Source organism: Saccopteryx bilineata, chromosome 2 (genome assembly GCF_036850765.1).
Source record: "Saccopteryx bilineata isolate mSacBil1 chromosome 2, mSacBil1_pri_phased_curated, whole genome shotgun sequence".
Classification (NCBI taxonomy): domain Eukaryota; kingdom Metazoa; phylum Chordata; class Mammalia; order Chiroptera; family Emballonuridae; genus Saccopteryx; species Saccopteryx bilineata.
The window spans coordinates 22,946,082-22,960,443 of NC_089491.1; the positions used below are offsets into that span (position 1 = coordinate 22,946,082).

The following is a 14,362-nucleotide window of genomic DNA, read 5'->3' on the forward strand; positions in this document are numbered from 1 at the left end:
TAACAAGTCTCTTTGGGCCTCTGAGTGGCTCCCACCAACAACAACCCAGTTGCCCAAACCAGACATTTAGGTGACCCAATACTACTCTCGTTTGCTGTTTCTCTCCATACTCATTGCCAATGCTCTGCCCCTAGACTAGTCCTCTCCTGCCTGAATTCCTGTGGCAGTTCCGAGCTGCTCTCCCTGCCTGCCCGTCCTAATCCCAACCCTACAGAGCAGACTCTTTGAGACTTTCCCTGATGAAGTCACACAGTTTAAGCCTCCGTTACAGCTTCTCGGCAACGCCCTCTACTCTGTTTATGAGGTCTACTTTATCTCTGCATCTTAACGCCTCTTTCCAGCCATCTGGAGTCCACTCTCTTGTCACCTTCTGTCTGCATATGCCTTTCTCACCTGATTTGTCTCCTCCCATGTTTTTCATCCCCGGGTTTAGTTTACTTCCTCGGAAGGAGCAGCAGGAACTCCTGCCAGCCTCTGCCCCACCACAACTCTGTCGCCATTTAAGATCTTGTCACCTGGTCAAGACTGTCGCCCCTGGGTGGCCTGGGCCGGCGGCTTCTCGGCCTCATCTGGCCCTTGGAGCTCCAGCCACCTCACCCCAGGTCTCTTCCACCTCCTGGAAGATTCTCTCTCCTTCTGCCTCTCACCACACTTCCTTTGCCATTCAGGGGTGCCTGTCCGAGCCCCCGACCGGCTTGGACGCCACGTTCGTTTCACGCGCTTAGGAAACGGTGGACGTTTCCTCCTAGCACAGTCTAGGATCCTCTGTACAGCTGTGTCACTATCTTCCGGGTGACTGTCCCCATTTTTGGAACGTATGCGCCTTGTGGGACGGACCCCGTCCCTTGGCCCGCCGTGTGTCCCCAGGGCCACCGCGCGCCTGGCAGGTGCACCGTGAGTGCAGGACCGAGTGAATGAAGTAGCGTCTGCGGGGCGCGCCCCCACCCTGTTCCCCGCAGTGCCCTCCGCTCCCCAGCGCGGAGCCGGAAGCGGCGGGCGGCCCCCTCCCCGCGGCGCGGTGGCCTTATCTCCCCGCCTTTGAGCCCCAGACGGAGAAGCGGGCGCGCCGGGAGGGACGCGGCGGCGGCATGGGCCCGGCGCCCCGGCACGCGGGCCGCCCGCCTCACCGCCTGCTGCCGCTCTTGCTGTTGTTCGGCCTGGCCCGCGGCGCGGCGGGAGCGCAGGGCGCCGACGGTGAGTGCAGGCGAGACGGGGCGCGGCTCCAGGGCCCCGCGGGTTCCCAGCGGGGCCCCGGCGGGACTTGGCGCGCCCGGGACGCTTCCCCGCCCCTGCGCCGGAGCCGCGCGGGGCCTGGGCGTGGAGCGCAGGTGGGCGCCTCCGGCCGTCGCGGATCGGGAGGGCGGGGCTCGAAGAAGAAGCAGGAGGGGCTCCCGTCCAGGCTTCCTTGTCCCCGCCCTTGGGCCGCGGGGGAGACCTGTTTCGAGGTGGCCTAGCCGGCGCCCCCGAGGGACTTGAGGCGAGGTGGGGGCGGGGGCCAGCGGTGCCTGGGAGAGCCGCGCCCCTCGTGAAAGGGCGTTCCGATTGCACTGGCATGCTTGTGGCCCTGCTGTGGCTTTTGCACGACAAATTCTAGACCCGAATTTCTCCTTTTTATTTTTATTTTTTTACGTTGATGAAGAACTAGATGCTAATATGGTGAGAAATAAAGTGTAAGGAAGAAAGTATGTATTAATTCGTTCAACATATGGTCTTTGTTTTCCTGTGCAGAATGTGATGAGGTCTTGATGCTGGACCTCACTGAGTTCATATTCTGAAGGACACAGGCAAGCAAATAATCCATTTCCAGGCAATTGGAGTAGTCCCCCCCCCATCACCATATTCAAACACAGTGTTGAATGTAGTAGTATTCAGATATGTAGGGGAGGTGGCATTTACCTAAATTACTTTAAGAGAAGGCAGAATACCATATGTTCTTTGAGAAGGTGTGAGTAGTCAGCGGAGGGAAAGATTACTTCTAGCTGGGGGAATCTGGTGGCGTCAAGGATGAGGTGATCCTTTAACCAGATCATCAAGGATTTGGACATGGGAAGATGAGGAAGAGGCATAGCTGAGGGCGCAGTGAGCTCTCCACAACTATGTGTAGAATGAATGGATTCCAGATGGCGGGCAGGGACAGGAAGCACACTGGGGCAGGAAAGCAGAAGGTCGCAGTTCGGACTGACTTGTATGTAGGAGAGAGTGGAGAAACAAGAGTGGACAAGCAGGTTAGATTTAACCAGAAGGTAGAGTGCCTTAACTGGCAGACCAAGACGTTTAGACTTAGTTGTCCCTGCACATCAGGAAGCCATTGGAAGTCATTGCAGGTTTTTGTACAGAGAGTGATACAAAAATTGGCTGTAGCTGCCCTGTGGTGGCTCAGTGGATAAAGCATCGACCTGGAAATGCTGAGGTTGCCGGTTCAAAATCCTGGGCTTGCCTGGTCAAGGCACATATGGGAGTTGATGCTTCCAGCTCCTCCCCCCTTCTCTCTCTCTCTGTCTCTCCCTCTCCTCCCTAAAAATGAATAATAATAATAATAAATTGGCTGTAGCTGCCCTGTGGTGGCTCAGTGGATAAAGTGTCGGCCTGGAACACTGAGGTCGCCAGTTCAAATCCCTGGGCTTGCCTGGTGAAGGCACATACAGGAAGCAACTACTACTTGTAGATGCTTCCTGCTTCTCCCCCATCTTTCTCACTCTCCTCTCTCTCTGTCTCTCTCTCTCTCCCTCCTCTGTCCAAAAATCAATAAATAAAATCTTTTTTAAAAAATTGGCTGTAAGGAAACCCTCAGACTTCCTTAATCAAACTAAACACAGATTCTGAAGTGGAAGGAAAAGTTGGGGGTAATTTGCAGCTCAGACTGTTGTCCCCCCCAAATTTTCTTCATCTTGGGGCTTTTACCATCACTGATAGGTGTTTTCCTTGATGGCTCAACCTTCTGAAGTAGCCATTTTTGTACATCAGATGCTCTGCTAGGCTTTCTAACTTCTTTCTGTAACTTGGTCTTCCATGGCAGAAAAAGCTTATAGATGCTTGGAGACTATTTCAGAATCTTTTCTTTCTTTCTTTCTTTCTTTCTTTCTTTCTTTCTTTCTTTCTTTCTTTCTTTCTTTCTTTCTAATGCTCTGCTCTTTCTTTTTTTTTAACATATAATTTTTAATTGAATTTATTGGGGTGACATTTGTTAATAAAATTGTATAGGCTTAAAGTCTATAATACACCATCTGTATATTGTATAGTATGTTCAACCCAAATCAAGTCTTCTTTCATCATCCTTTATTTCCCCCTTTACCCTCTTCTAGCTCCCTCCTTCCAAATCTTTGTGTAGTTTCCTGGCCTAGGAAACTGTCTGATGCAGTCTCATTAGATTGTTGGGCTAAGATAGTTGAACAGAGTAACTCCCTCACGTCACATCTGCAACTACCTAACAGCTGTGGGATGAATTTTAGGACATGGAAGTCAGGGTTGCCTGGTTGAGCCTTCCTCCTTATGTAGGCATTCTTCATTTACAACCTTGGAGACCCCAATGATTATTAGGGGCATGTTTCCTTACAGTGGACCAGGTGGAGGAATGACTGGAGGCTTAGAGCTATTGAGGAAGTTGTTGCAACAGCTGGTGGAGAATTTCTGAGGACTGGCTCCCTAGTATGACAGCAGGAGAAGAGGACCAAATGCAAATGATAAGGAAGACGTGATACTGGAAGGACTTAATACCAGATGTGAAGGTGCCAGGGAACAGAAGATGAAAGATGGCAGTAAGGGTTGGAGACCAGGGGACCTGGATCTCTGGTTCTGTAGGAGGAGCAAAAAGATTTGAGAAGAAAGATGACTAGTTGTTTGAGCTCTCCTGAATTGGAGGTGATGTTAGGGCTTTTGGATGAACTCAGTAGGGAGTTAAGACTGTGGGTAGTAGATATGTGCCAATGATGTAGACTTGGAACCTATGGTTAGTCAGACAGTAAGAGGACCCAAAACAGATTCTTGGGGAAGATCAAGTTCAGATGGTAGATGCGGGTAGAGGAGAAAGAGCAGCAGCCACAAAGGTAGGAAGGAGACTGGGTTGGCAGAATGTGAAGGAAACCAAGGGAGGAGAAGCTGAGGGGGTGGAGACAGAAGGCTTTGGGTTTGGTGACTCAGGTCAGTGTGAACCAGCACCAGCCAAGCAGGTAGGGTGAGACTCAGATGCAGGGGGATCTAGACAGAACAGAGATTTGGAGGGTAGAGTAGATGCTCTTTAAAGAAATTATTAATAGAAGGAAATGGAAGGTAGCATTCAGTTGGGCTGGTCAGGTCAGCACAAGAATTTTTTTGTGGGGTGGGGTTAGAGGTGGGGCAAAGCAGACTTAGAATATTTTAGAATCAGTAGAAACAGAGAAAATAAAGATGCAAAAATAAATGAGGCCCTGGCCAGTGGCTAAGTGGATGGAGCAGCTGCCCGGTGTATATACATCCAGGGTTTGATTCCTATTCAGGGCACACAGGAGAAGTGACCATCTGCTTCTCCCCTCCTCCTTTTCTCCCTCTTTCCCTCCTGCAGCCAGTGGATCGATTGGTTGGAGTGTGGCCCCAGGCTCCATTGGAGCTTGTTAGCCTCAGGTGCTAAAAATTGCTTAGTACTTGAGCATTTGCCCCAGATGGGGTTGCCGGGTGGATCCTGGTCAGGGTACATGCGGGAGTCTGCCTCACTATCTCCACTCTTCTCACCTAAAAAAAAAAAAGATGATAATAATAATGATGATGATAATAACAAGTGAGGTATCTCATGGAGCAGGTCAAAAGACAAAGTTGGTCTACTAGTGGGAAAGCTTAGATGGAAGGAGGGGAATGGAGAGCTGCTCTTCCCTTTGCCCACAGCTGTCTCCTTAGTGAGATACTCATATTTCCAAGCCAGCCCAGTTGTCCTCCCTCCCTGGAAGCCCCGCGGAGTTCTCTCTTCCCTTTGGCAGCACCAGCAATACCGTGCCGTGCCCTCTTAACATATTTGTGTGGGACACTTACACACTTACTATTTATATACACATTTCTATGGTAACTCTATACACTTATGCCAGTGGAATTGCAAACTGGACTCAGAGCTTCAACGTGAGTAGGGACTGTGGCTTGTATTAGGGATCTGGTAGGGGAATAAATGAAGACCACAGAAATGAGAACAGGCACAATGATTTATTCAGAGTTTACTATAGCAAGGCAGTCAGCCAGCCACCATCACTTATACGTCAGAGATGCAAAGATAGGCAGGGAGTGCAAAAGCTGTATAAGGTAACAAAGGGGAAAGCCCCAAGTGTGCCCTACTTGGAGGATGTTGGCAAGGGGAAGCTGGAGGCAGTCCTGTATGATTGGTTAGGGGAGCATATTTGGCTTTCTCTGATTGGTTCTAAATTGGAATGCTGGGGTGGGGTGAGGGAGCAAGAATTAGGGAAGCTGGCTGTTAGTAAAGTCCTGACCATTTGGGACCCATTGCCACAGAGGTTGTGGTTTGACTTCCTGGACCCATTGCTATAGATTGTGGGTCAGAGTTTATTTTTATATATGGCCTGGCCAGCGTCCATTTGTGTGTTCAGTCTCTTACATTTAATTGTTATCAAAGACGTTTCAGGGAGGAGAGAGTGGGAGAGCCACAGTCAGATGGCCTGAGAGTGAGGAAAGTGAGAGCACAGTTGGTTGAGCAGGAAGGTGTTGGTGGGTGGGTGGGGTGTCCAGCCGGAGGGGAATAGATAGGTTAGGAATGGGAAGGAGGGGTAAAACCCGTCAGTCCTGTTTCTTAGCCTTTGCCTGGCATTGCTCTCAGTGTGGGTGTGGCAGGGGGACTTGTTGGCTCAGGCCTGGCTGGGGTTTGGAAGGGCCAGAGGGAGGATGGTCAAAGGCCTTGAAACTCTTGGGGAGTAATGGTGGAGCCTGTTGGGGAAGATGGTCTGTGTAAAGTGCACCTGATTTGACTAATCCTGCATTTCATCGGCTTGGTCTCACTCTGTTATCACGAATCCCAGCAGCATAGTCACTCTTTAGAGCGGGGAGGAGGAGGAACAATGGAGGGACTGGATTGATTTTGGAGGGACTTAACAGTTGATCAAAGTAAGAGAGCAGGATTAGGACCCAGGAAGGTTGCCACTGTGGCCTGTCTTGCACCTCCAGGGACTCGGTCCTGGGCAGATACTCAGTGTTCCGATCAAATCCGAAAATGGGTGCCTGAGGCCTCCGCAGCTTGATAGAGCAAGTGACCTCAGCTCTGCAGAAGAGACAGAGGGAATGAGTTTCCAGATTAAAAAAAAAAAGTAGATGGCCTCACCTGTGGATAAAGTGTTGACCTGGAACGCTGAGGTCACCAGTTCAAAACCCTGGGCTTACCCGGTCAAGGCACATATGGGAGTTGATGCTTCCTGCTCCTAACCCCCCCTTTTCTCTCTCTCTCTCTCTCTCTTCTCTAAGATGAATAAATAAACTATTTAAAATATTTAAAAAGTGGACAGCCTGCTCAAGAGTGGGACAGCTTTGTTAGTGGGTGACATGTGGGACAAGAACCGAGGGTGTGGCCTAAATATAGGGCTGCTTAACTCAAAACCCAAAAGCATTGACATGGGGGCATTTAGTCAGGGGTTGGTTCCTGGTCTGGTGGTCAGGGTTGGGGGCCCTGTTACGGGACTAAAGGTATCCATTTGCCTCATGCATCAAGCCCAGTCAAATGTGAACAGGAATTTGCAGCCAAGAAAGTAAGGGTTTATTAGTTTGAAAACAGCAGCAAGCCCAGAGTCATGGGGAAGCTGGGGCTCAAACACCTGGCTCCCTGAAGAGTTATATAGTGGAAAAATCATTAATCACTGTGGCTGAAGGAATTGGGGTCGTAGTCTCTACTCATTGGTTGGGGCCAGGGTAGTGAGTTGTTATTTGATCATTGTATCAGGTCCTATGTCAGCCATGGCGTTGTTCTCTCTGGTTTCATGAGGGTGTGGCCCGCTTCGTGGGCCTGGGGTCTGAAACACCACTGAAGTCAAGATAGTATCTTTAATTTGACAGAGCTCTGTTTTCTGTGGTTAACAGACTTGAGGCTTTGTTATTAAGACATTTTGATACCTGAGTCTGACGTCCTACATCCTACGGGCTTAATGAGTAAGAAAGGGTGTGGATGGACAGAAAGGAGAAAGGATCGTGTTAAAGAATAGAGTTGCTGTGCAGTTACAGCCCCGCTGCCAGTTGACCTTGGTCAAATGGGAAAGTAGACAGAGCAAGAAGGCAAAGGAAGCTGAGGGCTCTATAAATGTTTTATGGGAGGAAAGGTTATGGGTTCCTGATAGGCGACATCAGTCCTGGGTTGGGCTGGGAAGGGAAATACAGTGTGAGTCACAGTGCTCTACAAGGATTCCATTGCTAGGAAGAGGAGAGTGCTGTCTATCTTGGAGGATTTTAAAGCAGAGGCTGTGTTTTTGTTTCTTTCTATTAGGGACGCTGGAGAGGAGGGTCTATGAGGTTTCTTGCGTTCCTTTCCTCTCTGGGATCTGACGAAGTCTCTTAAGAACAATGCAATTTTACACCACGTTGTAGAACACCGGAGATGCTTTCTCCTCCTGAGTTTGGTGCCCCCTTAGCGTATTTCCTCGGGTCATTTCATCTGTTTTCACATGTCTCCAGCAGTTGGAGGTTCGGGATCTCGTGAAGGTTGTGCTAAGTGTGGATTTGTTGGTCTAACTGTGAATGGCTGGGGATTAGATTAAGATTCAAATTCAAGCACTCCATTTGTGCTTTTAAACTACTTCCTTCCCTTGGCAATGGACAAAGTTCCTTCACTGCATTGTCAAAGTCCACCTGCTGTTCTCTCAGAAATGCCTTTAAGTTGTTGCTTGGTATGGACATGCGGAGCGAGAGGAGCTTGCTCAGGCTGGCGGGTGCCATCCCAGCCGTGGTGTGGGTTTACTTGGTGGGTGGTGGAGAGGGCCAAGGGGGGAGCAGTGCAGAAAACCAGAGGAAGCTGAGCTTCCAACTTCTAAGTATTACCCAGGAGGCTGGAGGATATTGGGAAGGCAGGGAGTGATTATATAAAATAAGATATTATGATTCATAGGGTATCAGCCTCATGAACAGGTAGGCATCTGTTCACACAAAAATGTTGCTATTTGGCATTTTTGCATCAATGCAACTTTAAAAACATTTTTCCCCATTGATTTGAGAGAGAAGCACCAACTTATTGTTCTACTTAGTTATTCCATTTCAGTTTGCACCCATTCGTTGCTTTTCCTATCTGCCCTCACTGGGGATTAAACCTGCGACCTTGGTGTGCTGGACAATGCTATATCCACTGGGCCACGCGGCCAAGGGTTCAATGTAGTTCCTTATCACTCTCTTCATTAGTATAATTGGCTAGCTGTCATTTATTCATTAATAAAGAGTTGTTGAGTGGTTGTTCTAATAATGTCTAACATGTTATATATGCTTTACGTGTATTAACTCATTTACTCTGATTCTCACGACAACCACGTGAAGTAGGTTTGTTATTATCCTCATCTTACAAATTTATAGGAAACTGAGGCATGGGGATTATCAACGATTATACAGCTAGCAAGTAGCAGGGCTACAACTGTAGCCCAAGGAATCTCTTAACCCTGCTCTTAACCACCATGACCAACACCAGGCACTGCCTCTTGCATGACTTGTTTCTAACCATAATAACAGTATCTGCAGAAAGAGATATAAATATTCATGCAAATGACCTCAGTTGAGGGCGTTAGAGCTCATATAGCATTTATATTTCTCATTTAAGTCTCACAACACGATCTCCATCTCAGACTAAACTGGAGGGCTGACAGTTTAAGATCACAGAACCAGGGAAGAAGAGAGCAGATGCCAACCTAGTCCTCATCTTTTCTTTGTTGGTTGTGGCTAAAACTGGCCTGGTCCCTGCAGAGTGGAGCGGGGGAGTGAATCTAGGCGGATAGCCCCAGCTGGGGATAATAACAATAAAATACTCAGCAGGCCCTTCCTTCTAGATTTTGGAATCCCCACTCTCCTGTCTCTCTTCCAGGCATCTGCGAGGTGGGGGGCCATTCCCTCGGCACTAGTTCCTGGGGGCCCTCCCCTCTGTAGTAGTCCCCCCACTTACACATGGTAGCCACCCCCTGCTTTCCTGAGCAGAGTCTGCTGGTGACAGAACTAAAGTTGTCCTTGACGTGAATGTGAAACAGTCAGGACACAAGTCCCCTCGAGTTATAGCAAATGTATAGTGATCTTTCTGTTGGTCCGGAGAGTTCCTGTCCCTGAGGGATTCTTGCTGCCGTATTGGTCCCAGTGCTATGCTTTTGCATCAGTCTAGACTTGGTGAAAGCCTCCCTTGGTATTGCTTTTTCTTCTGTAGGATTCTGACCCAAGTCCTGAGGCTGAGCTAGACTTGCAGCATGACTCATAGTGGGGTCCACCTGGGAGCTTGTTAGAAATGAGATTCTCAGACCCCGCCCGCCACTGAATCAGAATCTCTGGGGATTGGTTCTGTTTTAACAAGTTCTCCAGGTAGAGTGACCGACTGTCTTGATTTGCACCAAATTGAGGGGTTTCCCGGGACACAGGGCTTTTAGAATTAAAACTGAGATGGATTGGTCACCCTATCTCCAGGTGATTCTTAACTGAGCTGTGGGCTGTTGAACAATGGACACTGTGTGTGGTCAGCAGCACCCCCCACCCCCACCCCCACCCCCATCATCTATCTTTGGATTGGGATTGTGCTCCCTGCCCTTTTCTTTAGGACAAGATTTTCCCCAAGAGGCTACTTGGTCTTTCAAGCATTTAGAACTGAGAGGGCCACCTGACAAGGCCCTGCAGACTACGCTCATTAGGGTTGAATGGGAAGCTTCAGCCGGGGCGCCTCTTCCTCTGGAAACCACTTTCTCTTCTGCAGGTGGTCTGAGAAGTCTCTGGTAGCTTGGTATACATCTTGTCATTTTTGCTGGTATGGGGAACACACTTTTATTGAGCCAAACATGCCAGGTACTGTCCCTGGGGTTACACTTCTGCTAAATTATCCTTAATGAGTCAATAAAACAGGTACCCTAAGGATGAAATGTCAGAACATTAGAGCGAGAGGACTTCAGGGGCCATTTAACCTGGCTACTCAAATGTGGTCCAGTTGGAAGCTTGGCAGAAACGCACTATGTAGGGCTCCACCCCAGACCCATGGAATCAGAGCCTGCAGTTTAACCAGATCTTGCATTTTAAAATCTGAGAAGCCCCAAGCCCTTGTTTTACAGATGAAAAAACTGAGACCCAGGGTGATGAAGTGATTTACTAAAGGTCACACATGAATTGGACTCAGCTAGATTGAGGACCCAGTTCTGACTCTCAAGTCCAGCGCTTTCCTCTGTCCCAGGCGGCCCGCCTTCCTACAGGGCCATATTTTCTTTGTCTGGTTCTATCTCTTGAATGAACTTGAACTTAACTAAATTTATTTTTAAAAAAAAAACCCTTTATATTCTGTCCTTCACTAATTCAAATGGGACTTTCTTTAATTATCTGAGTGGGTGGTAATACTGCACTTTGCTTCTTAATATCTTGGGTGTGTTTGTTAGATTTACTCAAAGGTTATACGAAGCAATCATTTTCCACATCATACAAGTTTCTGGAACTTGATCTATATAAATGCTGCCATCTTGACCTGGAACCCATTATTTTAAAGGTATTTCCAGCTCTGGCTGGATAGCTTGGTTAGTTAGAGCATTGTCTCAATACACAAAGGTTGTGGATTCAATCCTTGGTCAGGGCACATATAGGAATACATAGATGTTTCTGTCTTTCTCTCTCTCTCTTTGTCTATTTCTAATAAATAAATAAATAAATAAAATTTAAAAACAAACAAAAAAATAAAAGTACTTCCAGAACTTTGGCGGAATGTGATAATGAATTTACAGCGTCCCCATGGAACTATTTTGAAATATTATGTGTTAAAATGTCAAAATGGTTTCAGCCTGACCAGGTGGTGGCGCAGTGGATAGAGTGGACTGGGATGTGGAGGACCCTGGTTTGAGACCCCAAGGTCGCCAGCTTGAGCGTGGGCTCATCTGGTTGGAGCAGGGCTCACCAGCTTGAGCCCAAGGTCGCTGGCTGGAGCAAGGGGTCTCTCGGTCTGCTGTGCTACCCCCCTCCCCCCCCCCCCCAATTAAGGTACATATGAGAAATCAATCAATGAACAGCTGGGGAACTACAACAAAGAATTGATGTTTCTCATCTCTCTCCCTTCCTGTCTGCCTGTCCCTATCTGTCCCTCTCTCTGACTCTCTGTCTCTGACACACACACACACACAAAGTCAAAATGATTTCGTATAGTTAACCCATGTTGCTGGACATTTGGGTGGAAGCTCTTCTCACTTCAGCTTTGTCTGTTGTCCCTACTAACAGGAGCTTTTCTGGTCCATTTTCTCCATGTTGTAAAACTCCATCGTATGCTGGGGTTAGTGAGGGGATCCGGGCATCGAACTACCTCTTAGACATATTTTGAAGCAGATCCTTGAACTTTCAGGCCTACCCCTTATGCTTGGCTTCTGAGGTACTCAGTGACCCCAGTTTCTGAGTTTTTCAGGGTTGGCTTTTCGTTCTTCCTCTGTCTCAGGCAATTCCCACATGTCCATTTCTTCCACCTTCTGAACTATTGTTCACATCTTTTCTCTGCTATTTTCTTCCTCCCCAAGTTTATACATTTCTAGTTCTTGGTGGCGTGGGGTTGAGAGTATATTAAATCTGTAGTATTTAAGCCTTGGCCGGTTGACTCAGTGGTAGAGTGTTGGCCTGGCAGATGAGCACACATAAGAAGTGGCCATCTGCTTCTCTTCCCCATCCTCTCCCCCTTCTCTCTCTCTCTCTCCTCCCACAGCCAGTGGCTTGATTGGTTCGAGTGTCGGCCCCGGGCATTGAGGATAGCTTGGTTGATTTGAGCATGGGCCTCAGATGGGGGTTACCGGGTGGATTCCGGTCAGGGCACATGCAGGAGTCCATCTCTCTAGCTCCCTTCCTCTCGCTTAAAAACAAGCAAACAAACAAAAACCTGTGATATTGAACTGGAAGTCTTTTTTTTTTTTTAATTTATTTTTTACAGAGACAGAGAGTGAGTCAGAGAGAGGGATAGACAGGGACAGACAGACAGGAATGGAGAGAGATGAGAAGCATCGATCATTAGTTTTTCATTGCGCGTTGCAACACCTTAGTTGTTCATTGATTGCTTTCTCATATGTGCCTTGACCGCAGGCCTTCAGAAGACCGAGTAACCCCTTGCTGGAGCCAGCGACCTTGGGATCAAGCTGGTGGAATTTTGCTCAAACCAGATGAGCCCGTGCTCAAGCTGGCGACCTCAGGGTCTCGAACCTGGGTCCTCTGCATCCCAGTCCGACGCTCTATCCACTGTGCCACTGCCTGGTCAGGCTGGAAGTCTTCCATTTGTAATTTAAAAAAATGTTTTATATATTTTTGGTTATAAGCTCTTTCTTACTCCTAAGTTTGTACTGCTCTTTTTTTTACCCCCTCACCAGTCTTACTTGAATTTTAACTATTTTACTGCTCTTTATGATGTACTGACTTTGGGGAAAGTTTTTTTTTTTAATAATTTGAATATATTTTCTGATTTTTAACAACTTTTTTATTTTTTCTAATTCCTGATCTCCCCTATACCTCTACTTTATTTTTTTATTTTAATTTTTAAAGATTCTTGCATTACATTTCTAGGTGTTTCCCACCCCCAACCCCACCCCCGGCTGCCTGCTTTTCTTTCTCTCTTTTAAAGCATAAAGATATGTAAAACTCAAAATTTCTAGAGTAGATATGTTTTTATATCTGGTAATAAACATTTCAACTCTGATATCCTCTTTGTCCCAAGAATAATTTGGGAAAGTGTTCTATAGTTTCAAGTAGGTTTTCCTTTGGGGGTGCTGTTCTTATGTTTTATTTTGTAGTTTTATTACATGGTGACCAGAGAGTATGGCTCCTACAATTTCTACTTTAAAAGATTTGTTGTATTTTTGTTTTTGGTATGGGTATAATAAATATTTTAAATATTCCATGGTTAATTTGGTGTTAGTAATAAGTAGTGGTTTGTCTCATTTCTGTTTTATTTTTTTTAAAAAGTGAGCATGCCTAAGAGTATTTAGAACTCTCCCCGTCTCAGTTGGTCTTATGCCTGGAGCAGTCTGAGGGCTAAGCCTTTATTACCAGGGGAGAAATGGGGCCAAGTCTGAGATGAAATTTCATGCCAAAAGGTTCTATTTACTGGGCCACTCCTGAAATTACAGACTCGGACAGAGCAACACAATATCTCACTAGCCTCCGGCAGAAACACTTGTTTGATCTTGGGCCGCGTATCACTACTTGGTAGATCTGGATGTTTCAGGAGATTTAGTTTTAAACATTTTTGCTGCTTATCTAAGTAACTGGGATCTGGTCATCCTGCTGGGATCTGGCTGTTATCTCACTGATTGTAAACACATTACTTTTTCCCTAAAAGGAAAATGGTTCAAGTAATAGAGAAGTTTTTTCTCCCTTCCATTTGTAGTAAGTAGAATTACAGGTTCTTTTAACCATTTGGTCAATAGAAGTAGATTGAATGTTTGCATTGTATAAATAATGACATAGCCTGACCTGCGGTGGCACAGTGGGCAAAGTGCCTACCTGGAACATGAGGTGGCTAGTTCAAAGCCCTGGGCTTGCCCAGTCAAGGCTATCTGAGAAGCAACTACTATGAGTTGATGCTTCCTGCCCCTCCCCCATTCCTTCTCTTACTCTCTATCTCCTTTTTCTAAAATCAATAAATAAAACCTTAGGAAAAATGATGACATATAGGCAAATGACATAATCCCGGTCCTTAAGAAGTTCATAGTTCATTCCTAATACCAAGCTGGGAATACAGAGCTGGAATTGAATATAATGACAAATTAACATGGTTGATAGGGGAATATACAGGTGTTAGGGGAGCACAGAGAAAGATGCATTTAATTTTCTTCAGGAATGAAGGAATGAGGAAGATGTCAGGGAGAATATGATGTTTAAGTTGGGTCTTAAAATAGGAATAGTTGCTAGCTGGACAGAGATGGAGGGATAAGCATTCTAATTAAAGGGAACATCATGACTATGGCAGGGAGTATGAGTAGATAGCCTGTAGGGAAAGACTAGTTGGCCTCCTGCCCAGAGAATACCATGTTTGGTTAGGGTTTTGGAAGAGTGAAGCTGGAGGAGTCAACCTAGAGTCAGACTGTTAAGAACCTTGATTGGTAGGTAGAGGAATTTGCACTTTACTCTCTGGGCAATGAGCTGTCCTTGTAGTTTTTTAAGGATGGAATCAGATCCTTTTTTAAAGTTTGGTATTCAAATTTTGGTTCTTCATTATAACTGTTTACTACCCAAAATA

At 46.8% G+C, this 14,362-nt stretch overlaps 1 protein-coding gene across 5 annotated transcripts in view; it reads left to right on the forward strand.

Moving 5' to 3' along the window:
* The first annotated feature begins 910 nt into the window (after positions 1-910).
* SUSD1 (sushi domain containing 1) overlaps positions 911-14,362 on the forward strand; it is a 115,606-nt gene continuing 102,154 nt past the window's right edge. For all 5 annotated transcript variants that reach the window (XR_010729045.1, XM_066256508.1, XM_066256511.1 and 2 more), the window contains exon 1: positions 911-1,194. Coding sequence is in view for 4 of the 5 variants with exons in the window: in XM_066256508.1 (XP_066112605.1) it covers positions 1,089-1,194 (106 nt within the window). In the remaining variant the exon portion in view is untranslated. The remainder of the gene's footprint in view (positions 1,195-14,362) is intronic.